Genomic DNA, 27400 nt, shown 5'->3' on the forward strand with positions numbered 1-27400 from the left:
ATCTTTCTACGAAATAAAACATTAAGAGCAGATATTTGTCCCTTCAAGGTACTTGCAGACAAACCTTTATCCAAACCATCCTAAAGAAACTGTAAAATTCTAGGAATCCTAAAAGAATGCCAAGAAAATTTACGAGAAAAACACCATGAAATATAGGTTTTCCAAACCCGATAATAAATCTTCCTTGAAACAGACTAACGAGCCTGTACAATAGTATTAATCACTGAGTCAGAGAAACCTCTATGAATAAGTACTAAGCGTTCAACCTCCATACCTTCAAATTTAGCAATCTGAGATCCTGATGGAAAAACAGCCCTTAAGACAGAAGGTTTGGCCTTAAAGAAAGTGGCCAAGGCTGGCAAATGGACATCCGGACAAGATCCGCATACCAAAACCTGTAAGGCCATGCTGGTGCTATCAGAAACACATGTGATTGTTCCAATATGATCTTGAAGATCCCCCTTGGAAGTAGAACTAGAGGCGGAAAAATGTTTATCAGGTTGGTAAAACCAAGGAACTGCTAACGCATCCACCATCTCCGCCTGAGGATCCCTGGACATGGAAAGGTACCTGGGAAACTTCTTGTTTAGATAGGAAGCCATCAGATCTATTTTGGGGAGACCCCACATCTGTAAAATCTGACAAAATACATCTGGATGTAAAGACTGACGACAATCCGCTTCCCAATTCTATACACCTGGAATATGTATCGCAGAAATTAGACAGGAGTTGGATTCCGCCAAAGAAAGTATCAGCGATACTTCTTTCATCGCTAAAGGACTACAAGTCCCCCCTTGATGACTGACATATGCCACAGTTGTGATATTATCTGCCTGAAAACTAATGAATAATTCTCTCTTTAATAGCGGCCAATCCTGAAGAGCCCTGAAAATAGCACAGAGTTCTAAAATATTGATTGGTAACCTCGCATTTTGAGGATTCCAAACTCCTTGTGCTGTCAGAGACCCCCAGACAACTCCCCAACCTGTGAGACTTGCATCTGTTGAAATCACAGTCCAGGCAGGACGAACAAAAGAGGTCCCTTGAATAATCCGATGATGGACTAACGACCAGGACAGAGAGAGTTGAATGTTGGGATTTAAGTATATCAACTGTGATATTCGAGTATAATCCCTGCACCACTGATTCAGCATGCAAAGCTGCAGAGGTCTCATATGAAAACGAGCAAATGGGATCCCATTAACTCGTGGTTATTCTTGGCATTCTTTTAGAATTCCTAGGATTTTACAGTTTCTTCTGGATGGTTTGGATCAGGGGTCGCCAACCTTTCGGACCTCAGGGACCACTAAACTCACAATTTTGAATCCCGTGGACCACTAACATGATTTTTTTTTTTAAAAAAAAAAAGGTACAAACCTGTATTATGTGTGTGTGTGTGTATGTGTATGTATGTGTATGTATGTGTATATATATATTACACACACACATACTGTACATAAACATAGCTAAGTTTATATTATGTATATATTTACACATTTTTAAGAATAATTTTTTGGAATTATCTAACTGAATGACAGAACTGAGAGAATACTTCCAATTGACAGATGAAGGATGAGTGCCAACTTTTGAGCTGGAAACAGAGAGGCAGAATGTGGGGAAAAAAGATTATGTTAGGAATTATTTAAAACTACTTCTGATCATGGACAGACAATGGAATCATAAAATAAGTTTATATCAGAAAGCTCTCATTATTGATGTGAGTTAACCACGACTGATGTTACTGGCAATTACTATAATACTGGTGGGATATGGCTGATTTGCTCGATGGCAATTACTGGAATTCAGGTGGAATGGCTTTGAGCGCGGGAAAATTATTAAAATGAAAAATAATTCATATTTAATTTAAAAAAAGAAGATGGAGGGGAGGAAGACAAACAGTGATGTAAGTCCATCTGAAGGAATTAGGAAAACTACTACAAAGAGACAGGTAAAGGGAAGGAAAAAAAAAGAAATAAGAGAATTTTTTTTTTAAGATTTTCTTTTTTTATATACTATATTTCCACTATTTCAAACCAAGACTATACCAAACTCTGCTGGCATTAGAATGAAAGCATCTTCCTCTGAGCAGCGTGCCGGGCGATGGGAGATTGTAATTTAACTCCTCCCCCTCCATCTGTTTTCACTGATGTCCAGCCAGGCACTGTAGGGAGTTGCGGTGCGACAAGGGTGACACCATCAGAGGAGATTAATTCCTGCTTGATGGTGTCAAGGACCACCAGCATCTTCTCACGGACCACCAGTGGTCCATGGACCACTGGTTGGCGACCGCTGGTTTGGATAAATGTTTAGTCTGCAAATACTTTGAAAGGATAAATTTCTGCTCTTACTGTTTTATTTCATAGAAAGATTGCTAAACTTCCTGATATTCACTGTTTTGTTCAGGCTTTGATTTATATTAAACCTGTTTTTTAATCTATTTCTCCTCCTTGGAGTCTTAATTTTGGTTTTAAGATTTTACAGGCCCCTCCTTTTGAGCCTATGCATTCTCTGAACAATTACTTTCTTGGAAAGTGTTATTTCTTTTGGCTATCTCTTCTGTTTGAAGAGTTTCAGTATTGTCTGCTCTCTCTTGTGAGTTTCTTTATCTGATTTTCCATCAAGATAAAGCTATTTTGCGGTCTTCATTTGTATGTTTGCCTAAAGTTGTGAATTCTATCAAACATCAATAGGGAAATTGCTTCTTCTTTTTTGTGTCCTAATCCTAAGAATACTTTTGAAGGGTCTTTACATTCTTTGGATGTGGTCAGATCTTTGAAATATTATGTTGAGGCTAAAACAGCAATCTTTAGCAATCTTTCTATGAAATAAAACAGCAAAAGATTTCAGAAAGATTTTTAGTCTATTTGTTATTTTTTCTGGCTCCAGGAAAAGTCAGAAAGCCTCTGTTATTTCTCTGTTTTTTGTTTGTTTGTTTTTTGGTTAAGACTTTCACAAAGCTGGAAGCGGGGCAGTCTCCGCCTCAGAGAATTACAGCTCATTCTACTAAGTTAGTTGCCACTTCTTGGGCTCTCAAGAATGAAACTTCAGTTGATCAAATTCGCAAAGCAGCAACTTGGTCTTCTTTGCATACTTTTTTTAATTTTACAATTTTTTGTGTTTGCTTCTTCGGAAGCAGTCTTTGGTAGAAAGGTTCTTCGGGCAGTTGTCTCAGCTTGATTCTAATGCCTTTGATTTGAGTTTTTTTGTATTTTTTAAGAAAACTTTATTATTTTTTGGGATTTAATTTCTCAGCAAAAATAGCTATTTTTTATTTATCCCTCCCTCTCTAGTGACTCTGTGGATTTCCACATCTTGGGTATTATATCCCATACGTCACTAGCTCATGGACTCTTGCCACTTACATAAAATAAATCATAATTTATGTAAGAACTTACCTGATAAATTAATTTCTTTCATAATGGCAAGAGTCTATGAGACCCACCCTATTTTTTGTGGTTATGGTTTTTTTTTTGTATAAAGCACATTATTTTTTTTCCAGTTCCTCTTTTTGTATGCCTTTTACTCCTTTTTATACACCTCACTTCTTGGCTATTTGTTAAACTAAGGTGTGAGTGAGGTGGGAGGTGTATTTATAGGAATTTTGAGGTTTGGGAAACTTTGACCCCTCCTGGTAGGAATGTATATCCCATACGTCACTAGCTCATGGATTCTTGCCACTATGAAAGTAATTAATTTATCAGGTAAGTTCTTACATAAATTATGTTTTCCTGATTAATATTGCGATCCGACACTACCTTAGGGATAAACCCTAGCTTAACACGGAGGACCGCCTTACCAGCATAAAAAATAAGGTAAGGAGAATCACACTGCAAAGCCGAAAGTTCAGAAACTCTGCGAGCAGAAGAAATAGCAATCAGAAATAAAACCTTCCAAGATAGTAACTTGATATCAATAGAATGCATCGGTTTAAACAGAGCCTGCTGCAAAACCCTAATAACAAGATTAAGGCTCCAAGGAGGAGCAACAGATTTAAACACAGGCCTAATTCTGACTAAAGCCTGAACAAAAGACTGAACATCTGGTAGAACTGCCAGACGTTTATGCAAAAGAATAGACAGTGCCAAAATCTGACCCTTTAGAGTACTGACTGACAAACCTTTCTCCAGACCTTCCTTAAGAAAAGCCAAAACTCGAGGAACCTTTACCTTGTTCCAAGAAAAACCCTTCGAATACACCAATGAAGGTATTTGCAACATACCCTATAGTAGATCTTGCGAGTAACTGGTTTACAAGCCTGAAGCATAGTATCTATGACTTTCTCAGAGAAGCCATGTCTAGCCACAATTACACGTTCAATCTCCAAGCAGTCAGCTTCAGAGAAACCAGATTTGGATGAAGGAAGGGACCCTGAAGAAGAAGGTCCTTCCTTAAAGGTAACCTCCAAGGCGGAAGAGATAACATCATCACTAGATCCTCAAATCATATCCTGCGAGGCCATGTAGGAGCTATTAGAATCACAGAAGCTATCTCCTGTTTGATTTGATCAATCACTTGTGGAAGAAGAGCAAATAGAGGAAACAGGTAAGCTTGATTGAAATCCCAATGAACTGCCAGAGCGTCTATCAGAACGGCCTGAGGTTCTCTTGACCTTAAACAGTACCTTGGAAGCTTGGCATTTTTACGAGACGCCATCAAATCAACCTCCGGAACCCCCCACCTAAGAGCTATCATTGAGAACACCTCCCGATGAAGAGCCCACTCCCCGGGATGAAAAGTCAGTCTGCTCTGAAAATCCACCTTCCAATTGTCCACTCCTGGAATGTGGATGGCAGATAGAAGACAATCGTGGGTTTCCGCCCAATGAAGAATTCAAGATACCTCCTTCATTGCAAAGGAACTCCGAGTCCCCCCTTGGTGGTTGATGTAAGCCAACGAAGTAATGTTGTCTGACTGGAATGTGATAAACCAGACCAAAGCTAGTTGAAGTCAAGTTATCAAAACATTGAAGATTGCTCTCAGTTCCAAAACGTTTATTGAAAGAGACGACTCCTCAGAAGTCCACAGTCCCTGAGCTTTTAAGGAACCCCAAACTGCTCCCCAGCCCATCAGACTGGCGTCTGTGGTCACAATCACCCAGGACGGCCTCAGGAAGCATGTGCCCTGAGACAGATGGTCCTGTTTGTCCACCACAAGAGACTCTTGTTAGGGAGTCCAGATTTATCTTCAGAGATCTGAGTGGTGCCCATCCATTAACTGAGCATGCATAGTTGCAGAGGTCTCAAATGGAACCGAGCAAAAGGAATGATGTCCATGGAAGCTACCATTAGACCGGAGAGCCACTGAAGGATGAACAGTAGACTGGAGAGAAAGGCATGAAGCATGACGTTCTCATTTTCTGACATGCGTCAGAAAAATCTTCATGGACAAAGAATCTATAATTGTTCCTAAAAAACATACTCTTGTATCTGGAACAAGGAAATTCTTTCCCAGATTCACTTTCCACCATTGGGAACGTAAAATAGACAACATCTCTGTATGAGATCTTGCTAGATGAAAAGATGGCGCTTGAACTAAGATGTCATCCAGATAAGGGGCCACAGCAATACCCAGGAGGAGGTTGAGAGGAACCGCAGGGCATTGCATGTGAAGCTTGGGACGTTTGAGGGGAAAGCTGAGGTGTTGCTAAGACAACATTATCCTGAGAGACAGAAGGCTCTGGGGGAGAAATCTTATCTTTAAATAACAAAGTCTTATTTAAACAAGAGGAGCAAAACTGCACAGGAGGAACCACTTGAACCTCCAAGCAATAGGCAAATTTAAATTTTCACTAGTGTCCATAATAACAGCAAAGTCTTTATAAGATACACTAGCGCAGTCAAAAACAAACAGGCTAAAATGTCTGCAAACAGTTTACTGATAGCTGCAAAAAACCCAAACACTATAAATCTCAGCTCTGCTGAGGGCTTACCGCTCCTAGAGACCAAAAGAAAATCCCAAATATACTTGGTTCTCCAGTAACAGCAGCTTATCACAGACCTCCAGTCTGCACCGGAGCCAAATAGAGGAAGCGCCGAACAAACACGGTCACATGACCGCAATATAAATAACTACATCACCCGCTCTTTAACTGAAAGAAAATGGCACGAAAACAAAGCGCTTCCAATAAAGAGGCAATAAACCTCTAACTGAGACCAATCGGAGCGGCTGATCAGACAAGTCACATGACCGCATCAGGAAGCTGCCAAAACTCTGACAAACACACAACAAACACACCACCGAAAAAACGTAAAGGAGGAAAAAAACACCCAATATTAAAAGAGCCCATACATCTATAAAGATCACTATATATAAAGTCCTCTCAGCCAGAAATCCCTTTTGTATAATTAACTCCAAGAGTGCTGGCACCATCTAACCTAGAAGGGAAAGCACTTACTTGTGAAAGCAGTAGTCAGGCAGGGAATAGCTTCTTAGGTGTGTCAGATTACTCCACATCTAACAGTGACCTGTAGAAAAAGAAAAAACAGAGTAACCAAATCTGGTTTTCCATAATGGGGATAGCATAATTGTTAGAAAAAAAGCAAGGACCACCACGCCGCCTTCTAACTGCCAACAAGCCACCATTACTCTTACTAAAGAGAATGACATGGACACATCACAGCCCCAATTTTTTGCTTGCAGGGAAAAGGATTAAAATATCTTCAGACACCAACTTTGCACATCCTCCCTTGACAGAGGCAAAGAAAATGACTGGGGGTTATGGGTAAGAGAAGTGATACTTAACAGATCTGCTGGTGTGCTCTTTGCCTTCTCCTGCTGGCAAGGAGTGAATATCCCACTAGTAATTGGAATGATTTGTGGACCCTCCATGCCATAGGAAAGAAATAGTGTGCCAAACATAATATATATGGGTATAGGAAAGCAGACATAGGCAACCATTATTTAGATACTAATAAAAGACATATAATACTTCTGGGAAATAGCATTAGGAGGGGCTAATAGTTATCTAGTACTGACCACTATGGCTCTTGATATCTGAGCTAACTAGAATAACTTTACATCAGCAGTATGACAAGAATGACTTCTATAATAAGTGAGAATTATAGGTAACCGAAAAACAGCAATTGAAGAAAACTGTGACTAAACTCAATTAACATAAACTGATGGTAACTTACAGTCAGCGAAGACAGTGTTTGAAGTTCTAAGTGATATGGATAGAAATAACTAGTCAGTCAGGTCTGAACTCTAACAATAAACAGACTAGTAAATAATCTTCATATATAACCACTTAAACTAGAAAATATATAACTCTGAGGAGCTATCAAACAGGCAAGCATTTAAGATGGATGTGAGGCAGCTATATACTTCAAAGAGCAAGCAGAGGACTAACCCACACCTATTTTAACAATTTTGATGACAAATAAAATAAGGAGCACTGTGGATTGTATGGCTCTCACTTTCTGCGTGCAGGAGCATTCCAATTTAGAAAATAACCGTCCTCAAGAGCAGTCATTCATATACACAGGGGAAGATAAAACATATTGTCGATCTATGTTTCCCTCAGGTGTGAAGTAGCTAGTTATTAGAGTAACTATTATCACCGCCTCCCATCTACTTAGATCTTCTTGTGGAGTACTATGTAGAATTTTTCAATAGTTGGTACTCAATATCTTGCTAGAATAATGAGATAGATCGGTGAGATATTTATGTCTAGGAGGAGCAGGATTATTATCGGTTATTTGTAGAGCACCAACAGATTCCGCCGCGCAGGATCCATGCCCTTTGGAAGATCGCCTCAGTTGCCTGCTGATTAGCGATAACCTGTGAGCTCTGAGTAGGTTGCAGCATAGCTTTAATAAACATACAGAGCCATTGCTTAATTTTCACAAAGTGATCCTCTAGATGCTGTATGTTTTCAGACTTCCATCTAGCCATTTGCGCCATTTTGTTCGCATCAGATCCAGATCAGGTATATCATATGTATTCTCAAATGCTATTAGCAGCACTAACAAGATAAGTGGAATAACAGATTTTAGAAATAGCAGTACATCTTTGACTGTAATACCCCAAGTGACAAGAGGCTAGTGACAAAATAGCAGGATCGTTACTCTACTTAGTAACCCAGTTGCCATGAGGGTATATTTCGCCGTCTAAACTTCTGTACCTGGATATTCTGGATAATCTTATATTCTTGAAGGGGGTCTTTAATGAAAGATGGCGTTTTGGGCCTTTCGGTCAGTCTACAAGACGGATGTCAGTATGTTGTCAAAGTCATAGTTTGTCACACCAGCGCACGCATTGAGCTCTGGAACCTAGACAAGGAGATATTTAACCGAAGTCCATATCTGTCTCCTTTCTAAAAAAGTGATGTTGAGTAGCTAAGTCGCTACAAGGCAATTCTTTTTTTTTTTTATTTAACCTCCCGGATTCATTCTAGGGAAAGCTTGTGTTACAGGGAAACATCCCTCAATAAATAACAGCCCTAAATAGGCACATAAAATCCAATTAGACCGAGTGGAACCGGGAGCTCCACAAAGATGCGACCATCCACTTAGATCTAATTTTAACTTTTCAAAATGAATTTCAGAAATCGGATTAGTTAAAAAAAAAAAAATCATAACCAAAGTGGAGGATATAATAAAAAAAAATAAAAAATGATCTTGCATTTATAATTTTTACTTTTCTCCAAATAAGACAAGTGGTGGAGAATGTTTGGCAGTTGAAAAACCATAACAGCAAACTAGGTATTAATCTGTTCTGTTATAATCAGATACTATGTTAACTTAGTGTAAAACAATATAAAAGCTGTAATTACAAGGTATTTTATGTCTATTTAATAAAGATATGCAGCAGAATGATAACTCTCAGAGTAACAGTGAATGTTACATATATAGTTCTATTATCATGCAGCTAAATGTAGCGCCCTTTCTGTATTAACTAAGGTCAAAATGTGAATGTTACCATTTGGCTTGTATGTCCAGGTGTGTATGTGCTATATTAAAACCGTTTGGTACAGTGCAGATCATCCTCCAATCATCCAGAACTGTGTCATCATCATCATCACACAGTTACAAGACCCAATAGAAAACTACCTTTCAGCTGCCAGGGGTAGGAACAATAGCCAGCATGCAGTAACTGCCTGGACACACTCAGTAAGTGGCCAGCCTGGCCATGTTTTTTGTCGACTCTTTAATCTCTACTCAATTGCTTTTAAAGGGATATAAAACCCAAAAATTTTATTTTGTGATTCACTCAGAACATAACATTCTTTTTAAAGTTTCCAGTTTACTTCTATTATCACATTTGTTCCGTTCCCATGATATTCTGAGTTGAAGAGGTACCTAGGTAGGCATCTGGATCACTACATGGAAGGAAATAGTGCTGCCATCTAGTCTTCTAGCAAACTGAGAACATTCTTGCAAAACTACTGCCATATCGTTCTCCAGAAATGGGCCGGCACATAAGCATACGTCCCTGATTTTCAGCAAAAGATAACAAGAGAATGAAGAAAAAGTGATAATAGCAATAAAAAGAACGTTGTTTAAAATCGCATCCTCTATCTGAATCATTAAAGAAAAAAAATAAATGTATGCTTACCTGATAAATTAATTTATTCTATGGTAAGGCGAGTCCACGGATTCATCCTTTACTTGTGGGATATTATCCTCCTGCTAACAGGAAGTGGCAAAGAGCACCACAGCAAAGCTGTCTATATAGCCCCTCCCTTAGCTCCACCCCCCAGTCATTCGACCGAAGGTACAGGAAGAAAAAGGAGAAACTACAAGGTGCAGAGGTGACTGAAGTTTAAAATCAAAAAATATAATCTGTCTTAAAATGACAGGGCGGGCCGTGGACTCGTCGTACCATAGAAGAAATTAATTTATCAGGTAAGCATAAATTTACTTTTCTTCTATAAGGTACGACGAGTCCACGTATTCATCCTTTACTTGTGGGATACAATGCCAAAGCTACAGGACACGGCTGAATGGGAGGGACAAGACAGATGGTTAAACAGAAGGCACCACTGCTTGAAGAACTTTTCTCCCAAAAATAGCCTCCGAAGAAGTAAAAGTATCAAATTTTTAAAATTTGGAAAAAGGTATGAAGCGAAGACCAAGTCGCAGCATTACAAATCTGTTCAACAGAAGCATCATTTTTAAAAGTCCATGTGGAAGCCACCGCTCTAGTAGAGTGAGCTCTAATCCTTTCAGGAAGCTGCTGTCCAGCAGTCTCGTATGCCAAACGGATGATGCTTTTCAGCCAAAAAGAAAGAGGTAGCCATAGCTTTTTGACCTCTACATTTTCCAGAATAGACAACAAACAAAGAAGACGTTTGACGGAAATCTTTGGTTGGTTGCTTGCAAGTAAAACTTCAAAGCACGAACCACGTCCAAGTTGTGCAACAGACACTCCTTCTTAGAGGAAGGATTAGGACACAGAGAAGGAACAACAATTTCCTGATTGATATTCCTATTAGTAACAACCTTAGGAAGGAATCCAGGTTTGGTACGCAAAACCACCTTATCAGCATGGAAAACAAGATAAGGCGAGTCGCATTGCAATGCAGATAATTCAGAAACTCTTTGAGCCGAAGAGATAGCAACTAAAAACAGAACTTTCCAAGATAGAAGCTTAATATCTATGGAATGCATAGGTTCAAACGGAACCCCTTGAAGAACTTCAAGAACTAAATTCAAACTCCATGGTGGAGCAACAGGTTTAAACACAGGCTTGATTCTAACTAAAGCCTTACAGAACGACTGAACGTCTGGAACATCTGTCAGACGCTTGTGCAGTAGAATTGATAAGGCAGCTATCTGTCCCTTTAAGGAACTAGCTGATAGCCCCTTCTCCAATCCTTCTTGGAGAAAGGACAAAATCCTAGGAATCCTGATCTTACTCGATGAGAAGTCTTTGGATTCTTACCAGTAAAGACATTTACACCATATCTTATGATAAGTTTTCCTAGTGACAGGCTTTCGAGCCTAAATCAAGGTATCTATGACCGACTCAGAGAAACCCCACTTGGATAAAATCAAGCGTTCAATCTCCAAGCAGTCAGACGCAGAGAAATTAGATTTGGAAGCTGGAATGGACCTTGAATCAGAAGGTCCTGTCTCAGTGGCAGAGTCCATGGTAGAAGAGATGACATGTCCACCAGGTCTGCATACCAAGTACTGCGTGGCCACGCAGGTACTATCAAAATCACCAAAGCTCTCTCCTGTTTGATTCTGGCAATCAAACAAGGAAGGAGAGGAAATGGTGGAAACACATAAGCCAGGTTGAACGACCAGGGTACTGCTAGAGCATCTATCAGTACTGCCTGAGAATCACTTGACCAGGACCCGTAACGAGGAAGTTTGGCGTTCTGACGAGACGCCATCAGATCCAATCCTGGTGTGCCCCATTGCTGAATCAATTGTGCAAACACCTCCGGATGGAGTTCCCACGCCCGCGGATGAAAAGTCTGACGACTTAGAAAATCCACTTCCCAGTTCTCCACTCCTGGGATATAGATTGCTGATAGATGGCAAGAGTGAGTCTCTGCCCATCAAATTATTTTGGTAACCTCTATCATCGCTAGAGAACTCTTTGTTCCCCCCTGATGATTGATATATGCTACAGTCGTGATATTGTCCGACTGGAATCTTATGAATCTGGCCGAAGCCAGCTGAGGCCACGCCAGAAGCGTGTTGAATATCGCTCTCAGTTCTAGAATATTTATCGGGAGGAGAGCCTCCTCCTGAGTCCACAAACCCTGTGTTTTCAGGGAATAGGCTGGTGTCCGTTGTCACTATGACCCATGCTGGCCTGCGGAAACACATTCCCTGGGACAGATGATCCTGTGACAACCACCAAAGAAGAGAGTCTCTGGTCTCTTGATCCAGATTTATCTGAGGAGATAAATCTGCATAATCCCCATTCCACTGTTTGAGCATGCATAGTTGCAGTGGTCTGAGATGCAAGCGAGCAAACGGAACTATGTCCATTGCCGCTACCATTAGTCCGATTACCTCCATACACTGAGCCACTGACGGCCGAGGAATGGAATGAAGAGCTCGGCAGATGGTTAAAATCTTTGATTTCCTGACCTCCGTCAGAAAAATTTTCATGTCCACCGAATCTATCAGAGTTCCCAGGAATGGAACTCTTGTGAGAGGGATAAGTGAACTCTTTTTTACATTCACCTTCCACCCGTGAGATCCTAGAAAAGCCAACACGATGTCCGTGTGAGACTTGGCTAGTTGGTAAGTCGACGCCTGAATCAAGATATCGTCCAGATAAGGCGCCACAGCTATGCCCTGTGGCCTTAGAACTGCCAGAAGGGACCCTAGCACCTTTGTGAAAATTCTGGGAGCTGTGGCCAACCCGAAGGGAAGAGCCACAAACTGGTAATGCTTGTCCAGAAAGGCGAACCTGAGGAACTGGTGATGATCTTTGTGGATAGGGATGTGTAGATACGCATCCTTTAAGTCCACAGTGGTCATATATTGACCCTCCTGGATCATTGGTAAAATAGTCCGAATGGTCTCCATCTTGAAGGATGGGACTCCGAGGAATTTGTTTAGGATCTTGAGATCTAAAATTGGTCTGAAGGTTCCCTCTTTTTTGGGAACCACAAACAGATTGGAGTAGAACCCCTGCCCCTGTTCTGTTTTCGGAACTGGGCAGATCACTCCCATGGTATATAGGTCTTCTACACAGCGTAAGAACGCCTCTCTTTTTGTCTGGTTTACAGACAATTGAGAAAGATGGAATCTCCCCCTTGGAGGAGAATCTTTGAAATCTAGAAGATACCCTGGTAAGAAAGCCCAGGAGCCCTGAACGTCTCTTGCCCAAGCCTGAGCAAAGAGAGAAAGTCTGCCCCCTACTAGATCCGGTCCCGGATCGGGGGCTACCCATTCATGCTGTCTTGGTGGCAGCAGCGGGCTTCTTGGCCTGTTTACCCTTGTTCCAAGTCTGGTTAGGTCTCCAGACTGACTTGGATTGAGCAAAATTCCCCTTTGCTTTGCAACAGGGGAAGAGGTAGAGGGACCACTTTGAAGTTTTGAAAGGAACTAAAATTATTTAGTTTGGTCCTCATCTTATTTGTCTTATCCTGAGGAAGGGCATGGCTTTCCCTCCAGTGATGTCTGAAATGATCTCTTTTAGTTCAGACCCGAATAGGGTCTTACCCTTGAAAGGGATGGCTAAAAGCTTAGATTTTGATGACACATCAGCAGACCAGGACTTAAGCCATAACGCTCTATGCGCTAAAATGGCAAAACCTGAATTATTTGCCACTAATTTAGCCAGTTGAAAAGCGGCATTTGTAATGAAAGAATTAGCTAGCTTGACAGCCCTAATTCTATCCAGAATATCATCTAATGGGGTCTCAACCTGAAGAGCCTCTTCCAGAGCCTCGAACCAAAAAGAAGCTGCAGTAGTTACAGGAACAATGCACGCTATAGGTTGGAGAAGAAAACCATGATGAGCAAATATTTTCTTTAGGAGACCCTCTAATTTTTTATCCATAGGATCTTTGAAAGCACAACTGTCCTCAATAGGTATAGTTGTACGCTTAGCCTGGGTAGAAATAGCTCCCTCCACCTTAGGGACCGTCTGCCACGAGTCCCGCATGGAGTCTGATATGGGAAACATTTTCTTAAAAGTAGGAGGGGGAGCGAACGGAATACCTGGTCTATCACACTCCTTAGTAACAATGTCCGAAATCCTCTTAGGGACCGGAAAAACATAAGTGTAGGCAGGAACCTCTAGAAATCTGTCCATTTTACACAATTTCTCTGGAACTACAATAGGGTCACAATCATCCAGAGTCGCTAAAACCTCCCTGAGCAATAAGCGGAGGTGTTCTAGTTTAAATTTAAAAGCCGTCATATCTGAGTCTGTCTGAGGGAACATCTTTCATGAATCAGAAATCTCTCCCTCAGACAGCAAATCCCTCACCCCCAACTCAGAACAGTGTGAGGGTACATCGGATATGGCTAATAAAGCGTCAGAGGGCTCAGCATTTCTTATCACACCAGACCTACTGCGCTTCCCCTGCAACCCAGGCAGCTTAGATAAAACCTCTGTGAGGGTAGTATTCATAACTGCGGCCATATCTTGCAGGGTGAAAGAATTAGACGCAGTAGAAGTACTTGGCGTCGCTTGTGCGGGCGTTAATGGTTGTGACACTTGGGGAGAATAAGATGGCATAACCTGATTCCCTTCTGACTGAGAATCATCCTGCAACATACTTTTAGTAGCTAAAATATGTTCTTTGCAATTTATTGACCTTTCAGTGCATGAAGGACACATTCTAAGTGGGGGTTCCACAATTGCTTCTAAACATATTGAACAATGACTTTCTTCAATGTCAGACAAGTTGAACAGGCTAGTAATGACTACAAACAAGCATGAAAACACTTTATTTAGTGAAAAAAATAATCTTAAAAAACGGTACTGCGCCTTTAAGAGAAAAAAAAGCATACACGTTCTGCAAAACTGCTTTAAAATGCACCAAATTTTTTACATTTTTGCAAGCAGACTCAATATGTGTAGTTAAGTTTGCCCCACAAGGAAATTTAACATTTAACCCTTTAATGTGCAAACCGGATTGAAATTAGGCCTAAATCCGGACAAAACACCCCCAGCACCTTGCCACAGCCCTGCTGTGGCGCCTACCTGCCCTCAGGGATAGTAAATATGGGGTTAAAGCTTCGATTTGGCCCAAAACATCCACAAGGGCCCTCAGGAGTTGGAGCTTGCTGCTTGCTGAGTGAAAACAAATGCGCATCTGAGGCGCAAAAATAGGCCGCGCCCATCTCACTCAATGTCTCTACAGCCTCAAAGAACCGCACCAGAGTGGTTTTAAACTAGCCATGTGGGTTCTGAGACCCAAAAAATAAGCCAAGTGTACCCTCAATAAAGTTGCCCAAAAAACGTTATTGCCCACAAAATGTTAACAGCACTCCCAGTTCATAAAACGTTTGCCCACAAACATTCAAAACTCAGTGTCAACCATTTTTGTAATTAGCCCCTTATGCAAGCTTAGTAATTCCTTTCTATAGCTCTTAGGATTACTGCTTACCCTTACCCTCATGGGGATACTATCAGCCTTTCTGAAATACACAGTCTCTCCAGAAAAATATGACTGACCATACCTCACTGCTATATAGCATGAAAACGTTCCTCACACTGAAGTTTCCTGCACTCCTCAGCCTCTGTGGGAACTGTACTGGATCTTATTGACAAATGCTAAGATCATCATCCTCCAGGCAGAAGTCTTCATCCATCTGCTGCCTGAGAGTAAATAGTACACACCGGTACCATTTAAAACAAAAAACTCTTGCTTGAAGAAATTAAAAACTAATATTTTATCACCTCTTTCACTTTACCCTTCCTAGTACTTAGAGTAGGCAAAGAGAATGACTGGGGGTGGAGCTAAGGGAGGAGCTATATAGACAGCTCTGCTGTGGTGCTCTTTGACACTTCCTGTTAGCAGGAGGAGAATATCCCACAAGTAAAGGATGAATCCGTGGACTCGTCGTACCTTATAGAACAAAATGGGGTTTCATATCCGTTTAAATACAGTCGAATTCAGTAACCAACCATTTTTAAAACTTACTTCAATTTGACAGCTTCTGTATCATGTGACAGCCTTCAGCCAATAATGGAAGTAAATTGGAAAGTCTTTTAAGACTGAATTCTCTGATTCATAAAAGTTAAATTTTTACTTTAGGGTACCTTTAAAGGGAATGCTATGCCGACTGTTGATTGTCACTTCCTGTACCTTTTGTGTACCCCGAAAAGTATAATCATAATATACATTAAATGTATTGAGGACAAACAAAAAGAGAAGCAGCCTCAATGAAGTAATGAACCTCCTTATTTTTATCTTAGAGAGGCCAAAGGGAACTGTTTTCAGGATTGTGAACAGGACTCCATTTAGCCCAGAGCAAACCCTGAATCTAACAATACTAAATATACTCCTTAGATCCTCACGTAGAGAAAAATACTCATGAAGCCCAGTGAGTAGATCATCATAATAACATAAATTGTTTCTTGTAACTTGTAACACAAAACATACAAATACACACTCATACAATTTCCAATTTTATTTACCCCAGTCTGTCATGCCATGGTCAGATGTGAAGATAAACGCTGTTTTCTCATCATTTCCATAAAATTCTTCAATCAGGGCAACCATTTCTTTAATTCCATGATCAACTATTTTCAGATTTTCTTTGTATTCCCTTTTGGTTATTAATAAGAAAAGAAAAAAAGATTTAAATGATAAAGGAAATAATTCAGTAATTATAGTGTGTTTGTAATGTATTGCAGAAACAGAGTGGAAAAAATTACATTTAAACAAAATAAATAGATAAAAATCAGTTTGTATTTTTAATCAGAATTTTTTTTTATTTTTTTTTTATCAACATAAAATTACATTGCTTCATATTAAATTCACTGACGTGCTACATTAAAAGACAAAGAACAATTCAGAATATAAAACATAATATACTGTCTGGAGCACAATGGTGATGTTAGAAGACTTGAGAGCCCTAAATACTTGGATACCTTGTTTTTAATATTATTAATTATTAATAGAATCCTCTGATAAAATAAATCAGCCATAAAATCTCTGTTGAGATGATTAGAGGGATTATAACAAACAGATTGAGAAACCAAATCAAAAAAACAGAATTTATGCTTACCTGATAAATTACTTTCTCCAACGGTGTGTCCGGTCCACGGCGTCATCCTTACTTGTGGGATATTCTCTTCCCCAACAGGAAATGGCAAAGAGTCCCAGCAAAGCTGGTCACATGATCCCTCCTAGGCTCCGCCCACCCCAGTCATTCGACCGACGGACAGGAGGAAATATATATAGGAGAAACCATATGATACCGTGGTGACTGTAGTTAGAGAAAATAATTCATCAGACCTGATTAAAAAACCAGGGCGGGCCGTGGACCGGACACACCGTTGGAGAAAGTAATTTATCATGTAAGCATAAATTCTGTTTTCTCCAACATTGGTGTGTCCGGTCCACGGCGTCATCCTTACTTGTGGGAACCAATACCAAAGCTTTAGGACACGGATGAAGGGAGGGAGCAAATCAGGTCACCTAAATGGAAGGCACCACGGCATGCAAAACCTTTCTCCCAAAAATAGCCTCCGAAGAAGCAAAAGAATCAAATTTGTAAAATTTGGCAAAAGTGTGCAGTGAAGACCAAGTCGCTGCCTTACATATCTGGTCAACAGAAGCCTCGTTCTTGAAGGCCCATGTGGAAGCCACAGCCCTAGTGGAGTGAGCTGTGATTCTTTCAGGAGGCTGCCGTCCGGCAGTCTCATAAGCCAATCGGATAATGCTTTTAAGCCAAAAGGAAAGAGAGGTAGAAGTCGCTTTTTGACCTCTCCTTTTACCAGAATAAACAACAAACAAGGAAGATGTTTGTCTGAAATCTTTAGTAGCCTCTAAATAGAATTTTAGAGCACGGACTACGTCCAAATTGTGTAACAAACGTTCCTTCTTTGAAACTGGATTCGGACACAAAGAAGGTACAACTATCTCCTGGTTAATATTTTTGTTGGAAACAACTTTCGGAAGAAAACCAGGCTTAGTACGCAAAACCACCTTATCTGCATGGAAAACCAGATAGGGCGGAGAACACTGCAGAGCAGATAACTCTGAAACTCTTCTTGCAGAAGAAATTGCAACCAAAAACAAAACTTTCCAAGATAATAACTTAATATCTACGGAATGTAAGGGTTCAAACGGAACCCCTTGAAGAACTGAAAGAACTAGATTTAGACTCCAGGGAGGAGTCAAAGGTCTGTAAACAGGCTTGATCCTAACCAGAGCCTGAACAAATGCTTGAACATCTGGCACAGCTGCCAGTCTTTTGTGAAGTAAAACAGATAAAGCAGAGATCTGTCCCTTCAGAGAACTTGCAGATAATCCTTTCTCCAAACCTTCTTGTAGAAAGGATAGAATCTTAGGAATTTTTGTCTTGTTCCATGGGAATCCTTTAGATTCACACCAACAGATATATTTTTTCCATATTTTATGGTAAATTTTTCTAGTTACAGGCTTTCTAGCCTGAATCAGAGTATCTATTACAGAATCTGAAAACCCACGCTTTGATAAAATCAAGCGTTCGATCTCCAAGCCGTCAGTTGGAGGGAAACCAGATTCGGATGTTCGAATGGACCCTGAACAAGAAGGTCCTGTCTCAAAGGTAGCTTCCATGGTGGAGCCGATGACATATTCACCAGGTCTGCATACCAAGTCCTGCGTGGCCACGCAGGAGCTATCAAGATCACCGAGGCCCTCTCCTGATTGATCCTGGCTACCAGCCTGGGGATGAGAGGAAACGGTGGGAATACATAAGCTAGGTTGAAGGTCCAAGGTGCTACTAGTGCATCTACTAGAGTCGCCTTGGGATCCCTGGATCTGGACCCGTAGCAAGGAACCTTGAAGTTCTGACGAGACGTCATCAGATCCATGTCTGGAATGCCCCATAATTGAATTATTTGGGCAAAGATTTCCGGATGGAGTTCCCACTCCCCCGGATGGAATGTCTGACGACTCAGAAAATCCGCTTCCCAATTCTCCACTCCTGGGATGTGGATCGCAGACAAGTGGCAGGAGTGATCCTCCGCCCATTGAATTATCTTGGTCACTTCTTTCATCGCCAGGGAACTCCTTGTTCACCCCTGATGATTGATATATGCAACGGTCGTCATGTTGTCTGACTGAAACCTTATGAATTTGGCCTTTGCTAGTTGAGGCCAAGCTCTGAGAGCATTGAATATCGCTCTCAGTTCCAGAATGTTTATCGAGAGAAGAGACTCTTCCCGAGACCATAGACCCTGAGCTTTCAGGGATTCCCAGACCGCGCCCCAGCCCACTAGGCTGGCGTCGGTCGTGACAATGACCCACTCTGGTCTGCGGAAGCTCATTCCCTGTGACAGATTGTCCAGGGTCAGCCACCAACGGAGTGAATCTCTGGTCTTTTGATCTACTTGAATCGTCGGAGACAAGTCTGTATAATCCCCATTCCACTGTCTGAGCATGCACAGTTGTAATGGTCTTAGATGAATTTGTGCAAAAGGAACTATGTCCATTGTTGCAACCATCAATCCTATTACTTCCATGCACTGCGCTATGGAAGGACGAGGAACAGAGTGAAGTACTTGACAAGAGCTTAGAAGTTTTGATTTTCTGACCTCTGTCAGAAAAATCCTCATTTCTAAGGAATCTATTATTGTTCCCAAGAAGGGAACTCTTGTTGACGGGGACAGAGAACTTTTTTCTTTGTTCACCTTCCATCCGTGAGATCTGAGAAAGGCTAGGACGATGTCCGTATGAGCCTTTGCTTTTGACATGGACGACGCTTGAATCAGGATGTCATCCAAGTAAGGTACTACTGCAATGCCCCTTGGTCTTAGAACCGCTAGAAGGGACCCTAGTACCTTTGTGAAAATCCTTGGAGCAGTGGCTAATCCGAATGGAAGTGCCACAAACTGGTAATGCTTGTCCAGAAAAGCGAACCTTAGGAACTGATGATGTTCCTTGTGGATAGGAATATGTAGGTACGCATCCTTTAAATCCACGGTAGTCATAAATTGATTTTCCTGGATAGTAGGTAGGATCGTTCGAATAGTTTCCATTTTGAACGATGGTACCCTGAGAAATTTGTTTAGGATCTTTAGATCCAAAATTGGTCTGAATGTTCCCTCTTTTTTGGGAACTATGAACAGATTGGAATAAAATCCCATTCCTTGTTCTCTTATTGGAACTGGATGTATCACTCCCATCTTTAACAGGTCTTCTACACAATGTAAGAATGCCTGTCTCTTTATTTGGTTTGAAGATAATTGAGACCTGTGGAACCTTCCCCTTGGGGGTAGTTCCTTGAATTCCAGGAGATAACCTTGAGAAACTATTTCTAGCGCCCAAGGATCCTGAACATCTCTTGCCCAAGCCTGAGCAAAGAGAGAAAGTCTGCCCCCCACTAGATCCGGTCCCGGATCGGGGGCTATCCCTTCATGCTGTTTTGGTAGCAGTGGTAGGATTCTTGGCCTGCTTACCCTTGTTCCAGCCTTGCATTGGTTTCCAGGCTGGTTTGGGTTGTGAAGAATTAACCTCTTGTTTAGAGGATACAGAATTAGAGACTGGTCCGTTTCTGCGAAAGGGACGAAAATTAGGCTTATTTTTAGCCTTAAAAGACCTATCCTGTGGGAGGGCGTGGCCCTTTCCCCCAGTGATGTCTGAAATAATCTCTTTCAAATCAGGTCCAAATAATGTTTTACCTTTGAAAGGAATGTTAAGCAATTTTGTCTTGGAAGACACATCCGCTGACCAAGACTTTAGCCAAAGCGCTCTGCGCGCCACGATAGCAAACCCTGAATTTTTCGCCGCTAATCTAGCTAATTGCAAAGCGGCATCTAAAACAAAAGAGTTAGCCAATTTAAGTTCTTGAACTCTGTCCATAACCTCCTCATACGAAGATTCTTTACTGAGCGATTTTTCTAGTTCCTCGAACCAGAAACACGCTGCCGTAGTGACAGGAACAATGCATGAAATTGGTTGTAGAAGGTAACCTTGCTGTACAAAAATCTTTTTAAGCAAACCCTCTAATTTCTTATCCATAGGATCTTTGAAAGCACAACTATCTTCGATAGGAATAGTAGTGCGTTTGTTTAGAGTAGAAACCGCCCCCTCGACCTTGGGGTCTGTCTGCCATAAGTCCTTTCTGGGGTCGACTATAGGAAATAATTTCTTAAATATAGGGGGGGGAACAAAAGGTATGCCGGGCCTTTCCCACTCTTTATTTACTATGTCCGCCACCCGCTTGGGTATAGGAAAAGCTTCGGGGGGCACCGGAACCTCTAGGAACTTGTCCATCTTACATAATTTCTCTGGAATGACCAAATTGTCACAATCATCCAGAGTAGATAACACCTCCTTAAGCAGTGCGCGGAGATGTTCTAATTTAAATTTAAATGTCACAACATCAGGTTCAGCTTGATGAGAAATCTGAATCTGAGATTTCTCCATCAGACAAAACCTCCCTCATGGCCCCTTGAGATTGGTGTGAGGGTATGTCAGAACAGTTATCATCAGCGTCCTCTTGCTCTTCAGTGTTTAAAACAGAGCAATCGCGCTTTCTCTGATAAGTAGGCATTTTGGATAAAAGATTTGCTATGGAGTTATCCATTACAGCCGTTAATTGTTGCATGGTAATAAGTATTGGCGCACTAGATGTACTAGGGGCCTCCTGTGTGGGCATAACTGGTGTAGACACAGTAGGGGAAGATGTAGTATCATGTTTACTCCCCTCATTTGAGGAATCATCTTGGGCAATATCATTATCTGTGGCATTACTGTCCTTACTTTGTTTGGACACTATGGCACAATTATCACATAAATTTAAATGGGGAGACACATTGGCTTTCATACATATAGAACATAGCTTATCTGATGGTACAGACATGTTAAACAGGCTTAAACTTGTCAACAAAGCACAAAAAACGTTTTAAAATAAAACCGTTACTGTCACTTTAAATTTCAAACTGAAAACACTTTATTACTGAATATGTGAAAAAGTATGAAGGAATTGTTCAAAATTCACCAAAATTTCACCACAGTGTCTTAAAGCATTAAAAGTATTGCACACCAAATTTCAGAGCTTTAACCCTTAAATTAACGGAACCGGAGCCGTTTTTACATTTAACCCCTATACAGTCCCAGCTATATGCTTTGCTGAGACCCAACCAAGCCCAGAGGGGAATACGATACCCAATGACGCCTTCTATAAGCTTTTTCAGTGATTCTTAGCTCCTGACACATGCATCTGCATGCCTTGCTCTCCAAAAACAACTGCGCATTAATGGCGCGAAAATGAGGCTCTGTCTATAACTAGAAAGGCCCCCATCTGAAAAAGGCGTCCAACACAGTGCCTGCCGTTTTTCTAAACGTTCCCCAAGATTATAATACCAATTATTAGTTAGAATCTGCATAATATGCCTAGTAAAGCAATCGTTTTAGCCCAGAAAAATGTCTACCAGTTTTTAAGCCCTTTTTGAAGCCCTTTATTCTTTTTATGTTTAACTAAGAAAATGGCTTACCGGTCCCCATGAGGGGAAATGACAGCCTTCCAGCATTACATGGTCTTGTTAGAAATATGGCTAGTCATACCTTAAGCAGAAAAGTCTGCTAACTGTTTCCCCCAACTGAAGTTACTTCATCTCAACAGTCCTGTATGGAAACAGCAATCGATTTTAGTTACTGTCTGCTAAAATCATCTTCCTCTTACAAACAGATATCTTCATCCTTTTCTGTTTCAGAGTAAATAGTACATACCAGCACTATTTTAAAATAACAAACACTTGATAGAAGAATAAAACTACATTTAAACACCAAAAAACTCTTAACCATCTCCGTGGAGATGTTGCCTGTGCAACGGCAAAGAGAATGACTGGGGTGGGCGGAGCCTAGGAGGGATCATGTGACCAGCTTTGCTGGGACTCTTTGCCATTTCCTGTTGGGGAAGAGAATATCCCACAAGTAAGGATGACGCCGTGGACCGGACACACCAATGTTGGAGAAAAAGAAAAAGAAAAGTTGCATCTAAAAAAGAACAACATTTGAATGACAAGATCATTTAGATTATTGTACACGGCTAAGCCAAAGCCGGGCACACCGACAATGCATAACATATAATTAATACTTTTTGAAATTATTATTGTTATTGCGCAAACAAAACATATAACCTACTAAGGGTTTAAGGGGTTAACTTGGTGTATATCCTAACTTTGCTGTCGTATGCAACTGTACAGATTGGGTCAATGCATAACCTTATGTAACATGTCAATATTATGAAGATATGTGTAGCTTCCAGTTTTACAGGGCATATAAATAGAGGCAGTATACCGGGTCTATATTAATAAGCCGCTCTCAATTTTGCTTTTGTCCCGCCCGCAATCCCGGCCGTTAACCACGAGAAGGACTCCTATTTCATATCTGCCTTACGGATTAAGGCTATTGCCCCATTGTTATAGAAACCCCTAATTTATCTCTATAAAGAAAAATATTCTTCCAGGGGCCCCCCCACTAACCCCCAGGAAAAACATGCTAATATATTTATATTTAGGGGCATTGTGGAAGCAGCAGTACAAATGACACTCAAATATCTAAAAGTACGATCCTGAAGCCTATATGTCTCTTAAAGTGAAGTGATAGATAAATGTGGAATCTGATGTTACAGTGCCCAATCTACAGTTAAAAGGTTAAAACTTGTTTAAATACTCCTAAGAAAATAAGCAGACTATGTGCATTAAACAAAACAATTTATTATCTGATAGTTCTAAATTATAACTAAACTGTCTACGGAGGTCTCACATGTTCAACAGGAGTCAACAGTCCATTATTGATCTGTATTAAGAAAAACATAATTTATGTAAGAACTTACCTGATAAATTCATTTCTTTCATATTAGCAAGAGTCCATGAGCTAGTGACGTATGGGATATACATTCCTACCAGGAGGGGCAAAGTTTCCCAAACCTCAAAATGCCTACAAATACACCCCTCACCACACCCACAAATCAGTTTAACGCATAGCCAAGAAGTGGGGTGATAAGAAAAAAGTGCGAAAGCATAAAAAATAAGGAATTGGAATAATTGTGCTTTATACAAAAAAATCATAACCACCACAAAAAGGGTGGGCCTCATGGACTCTTGCTAATATGAAAGAAATGAATTTATCAGGTAAGTTCTTAAATAAATTATGTTTTCTTTCATGTAATTAGCAAGAGTCCATGAGTCACTAGACGTATGGGATAATGACTACCCAAGATGTGGATCTTCCATGCAAGAGTCACTAGAGAGGGAGGGATAAAATAAAGACAGCCAATTCCGCTGAAAATAATCCACACCCAAAATAAAGTTTAAATCTTATAATGAAAAAAACTGAAATTATAAGCAGAAGAATCAAACTGAAACAGCTGCCTGAAGTACTTTTCTACCAAAAACTGCTTCAGAAGAAGAAAACACATCAAAATGGTAGAATTTAGTAAAAGTATGCAAAGAAGACCAAGTTGCTGCTTTGCAAATCTGATCAACCGAAGCTTCATTCTTAAATGCCCAGGAAGTAGAGACTGACCTAGTCGAATGAGCTGTAATCCTTAGAGGCGGAGTTCTACCTGACTCAACATAAGCATGATGAATCAAAGACTTTAACCAAGATGCCAAGGAAATGACAGAAGCCTTCTGACCTTTCCTAGAACCAGAAAAGATATCAAATAGACTAGAAGTCTTTAAGGAATTCTTAGTAGCTTCAACATAATATTTCAAAGCTCTAACTACATCCAAAGAATGCAATGATTTCTCCTTAGAATTCTTAGGATTAGGACATAATGAAGGAACCACAATTTCTCTACTAATGTTGTTAGAATTCACAACCTTAGGTAAAAATTTAAAAGAAGTTCGCAACACCGCCTTATCCTGATGAAAAATCAGAAAAGGAGACTCACAAGAAAGAGCAGATAATTCAGAAACTCTTCTAGCAGAAGAGATGGCTAAAAGAAACAAAACTTTCCAAGAAAGTAATTTAATGTCCAATGAATGCATAGGTTCAAACGGAGGAGCTTGAAGAGCCCCCAGAACCAAATTCAAACTCCAAGGAGGAGAAATTGACTTAATGACAGGTTTTATACGAACCAAAGCTTGTACAAAACAATGAATATCAGGAAGAATAGCAATCCTTCTGTGAAAAAGAACCCAAAGAGCAGAGATTTGTCCTTTCAAGGAACTTGCAGACAAACCTTTATCCAAACCATCCTGAAGAAACTGTAAAATTCTCGGAATTCTAAAAGAATGCCAGGAAAAATTATGAGAAAGACACCAAGAAATGTAAGTCTTCCAGACTCTATAATATATCTTCCTAGATACAGATTTACGAGCCTGTAACATTGTATTAATCACAGAGTCAGAGAAACCTCTTTGACTAAGAATCAAGCGTTCAATCTCCATACCTTTGAGATCCTGATGGAAAAAAGGACCTTGCGACAGAAGGTCTGGTCTTAACGGAAGAGTCCACGGTTGGCAAGAGGCCATCCGGACAAGATCTGCATACCAAAACCTGTGAGGCCATGCTGGAGCCACCAGCAGAACAAACAAGCATTCCTTCAGAATCTTGGAGATTACTCTTAGAAAGAAGAACTAGAGGCGGAAAGATATAGGCAGGATGATACTTCCAAGGAAGTGACAATGCATCCACTGCTTCCGCTTGAGGATCCCTGGATCTGGACAGATACCTGGGAAGTTTCTTGTTTAGATGAGAAGCCATCAGATCTATTTCTGGAAGTCCCCACATTTGAACAATCTGAAGAAATACCTCTGGGTGAAGAGACCATTCGCCCGGATGTAACGTTTGGCGACTGAGATAATCCGCTTCCCAATTGTCTATACCTGGGATATGAACCGCAGAAACTAGACAGGAGCTGGATTCCGCCCATACCAGTATCCAAGATACTTCTTTCATAGCCAGAGGACTGTGAGTCCCTCCTTGATGATTGATGTATGCCACAGTTGTGACATTGTCTGTCTGAAAACAAATAAACGATTCTCTCTTTAGAAGAGGCCATGACTGAAGAGCTCTGAAAATTGCACGGAGTTCCAAAATATTGATTGGTAATCTCACCTCCTGAGATTCCCAAACCCCTTGTGCTGTCAGAGACCCCCAAACAGCTCCCCAACCTGTCAGACTTGCATCTGTTGAAATTACAGTCCAGGTCGGAAGAACAAAAGAAGCCCCCTGAACTAAATGATGGTGATCTGTCCACCACGTCAGAGAGTGTCGTACAATCGGTTTTAAAGATATTACTTGAGATATCTTTGTGAAATCCCTGCACCACTGGTTCAGCATACAGAGCTGAAGAGGTCGCATGTGAAAACGAGCAAAGGGGATCGCGTCCGATGCAGCAGTCATAAGTCCTAGAATTTCCATGCATAAGGCTACCGAAGGGAATGATTGTGATTGAAGGTTTCGACAAGCTGAAATCAATTTTAGACGTCTCTTGTCTGTCAGAGACAGAGTCATGGACGCTGAATCTATCTGGAAACCTAAAAAGGTTACCCTTGTCTGAGGAATCAATGAACTTTTCGGTAAATTGATCCTCCAACCATGATCTTGAAGAAACAACACAAGTCGATTCGTATGAGATTCTGCTAAATGTGAAGACTGAGCAAGTACCAAGATATCGTCCAAATAAGGAAATACCACAATACCCTGTTCTCTGATTACAGACAGAAGGGCACCGAGAACCTTTGTAAAAATTCTTGGAGCTGTTGCTAGGCCAAACGGCAGAGCCACAAACTGGTAATGCTTGTCTAGGAAAGAGAATCTCAGAAACTGATAGTGATCTGGATGAATCGGAATATGCAGATATGCATCCTGTAAATCTATTGTGGACATATAATGCCCTTGCTGAACAAAAGGCAGAATAGTCCTTATAGTTACCATTTTGAATGTTGGTATCCTTACATAACGATTCAATATTTTTAGATCCAGAACTGGTCTGAAGGAATTCTCCTTCTTTGGTACAATGAAGAGATTTGAATAAAACCCCAGCCCCTGTTCCAGAACTGGAACTGGCATAATTACTCCTGCCAACTCTAGATCTGAAACACATTTCAGAAATGCTTGAGCCTTCGCTGGATTTACTGGGACACGGGAAAGAAAAAATCTCTTTGCAGGAGGCCTTATCTTGAAGCCAATTCTGTACCCTTCTGAAACAATGTTTTAAATCCAAAGATTGTGAGTTGAATTGATCCAAATTTCTTTGAAAAATCGTAATCTGCCCCCTACCAGCTGGGCTGGAATGAGGGCCGCACCTTCATGTGGACTTGGGAGCTGGCTTTGGTTTTCTAAAAGGCTTGGATTTATTCCAGACTGGAGATGGTTTCCAAACTGATACCGCTCCTGTGGGTGAAGGATCAGGCTTTTGTTCCTTATTGTGACGAAAGGAACGAAAACGATAATTAGATCTAAATTTACCTTTAGATTTTTTATCCTGTGGTAAAAAAGTTCCTTTCCCTCCAGTAACAGTTGAGATAATAGAATCCAACTGAGAACCAAATAATTTATTACCCTGGAAAGAAAGGGAAAGCAAAGTTGACTTAGAAGACATATCAGCATTCCAAGTTTTAAGCCATAAAGCTCTTCTAGCTAAAATAGCTAGAGACATATACCTGACATCAACCCTAATGATATCAAAGATAGCATCACAAATAAAATTATTAGCATGTTGAAGAAGATTAACAATGCTATGAGAATTATGATCTGTTACTTGTTGCGCTAAAGCTTCTAACCAAAAGGTTGAAGCTGCAGCAACATCCGCTAAAGATATAGCAGGTCTAAGAAGATTACCTGAACATAAGTAAGCTT

General features: G+C 40.7%; 1 protein-coding gene across 1 annotated transcript in view; it reads right to left on the reverse strand.

Moving 5' to 3' along the window:
- PIGN (phosphatidylinositol glycan anchor biosynthesis class N) overlaps nucleotides 1-27400 on the reverse strand; it is a 1169967-nt gene that overhangs the window by 916577 nt on the left and 225990 nt on the right. The window contains exon 7 of the mRNA XM_053714623.1: nucleotides 16066-16196. Within this exon, the coding sequence (XP_053570598.1) occupies nucleotides 16066-16196 (131 nt within the window). The remainder of the gene's footprint in view (nucleotides 1-16065; nucleotides 16197-27400) is intronic.

This window comes from Bombina bombina, chromosome 5, assembly GCF_027579735.1.
Source record: "Bombina bombina isolate aBomBom1 chromosome 5, aBomBom1.pri, whole genome shotgun sequence".
Classification (NCBI taxonomy): domain Eukaryota; kingdom Metazoa; phylum Chordata; class Amphibia; order Anura; family Bombinatoridae; genus Bombina; species Bombina bombina.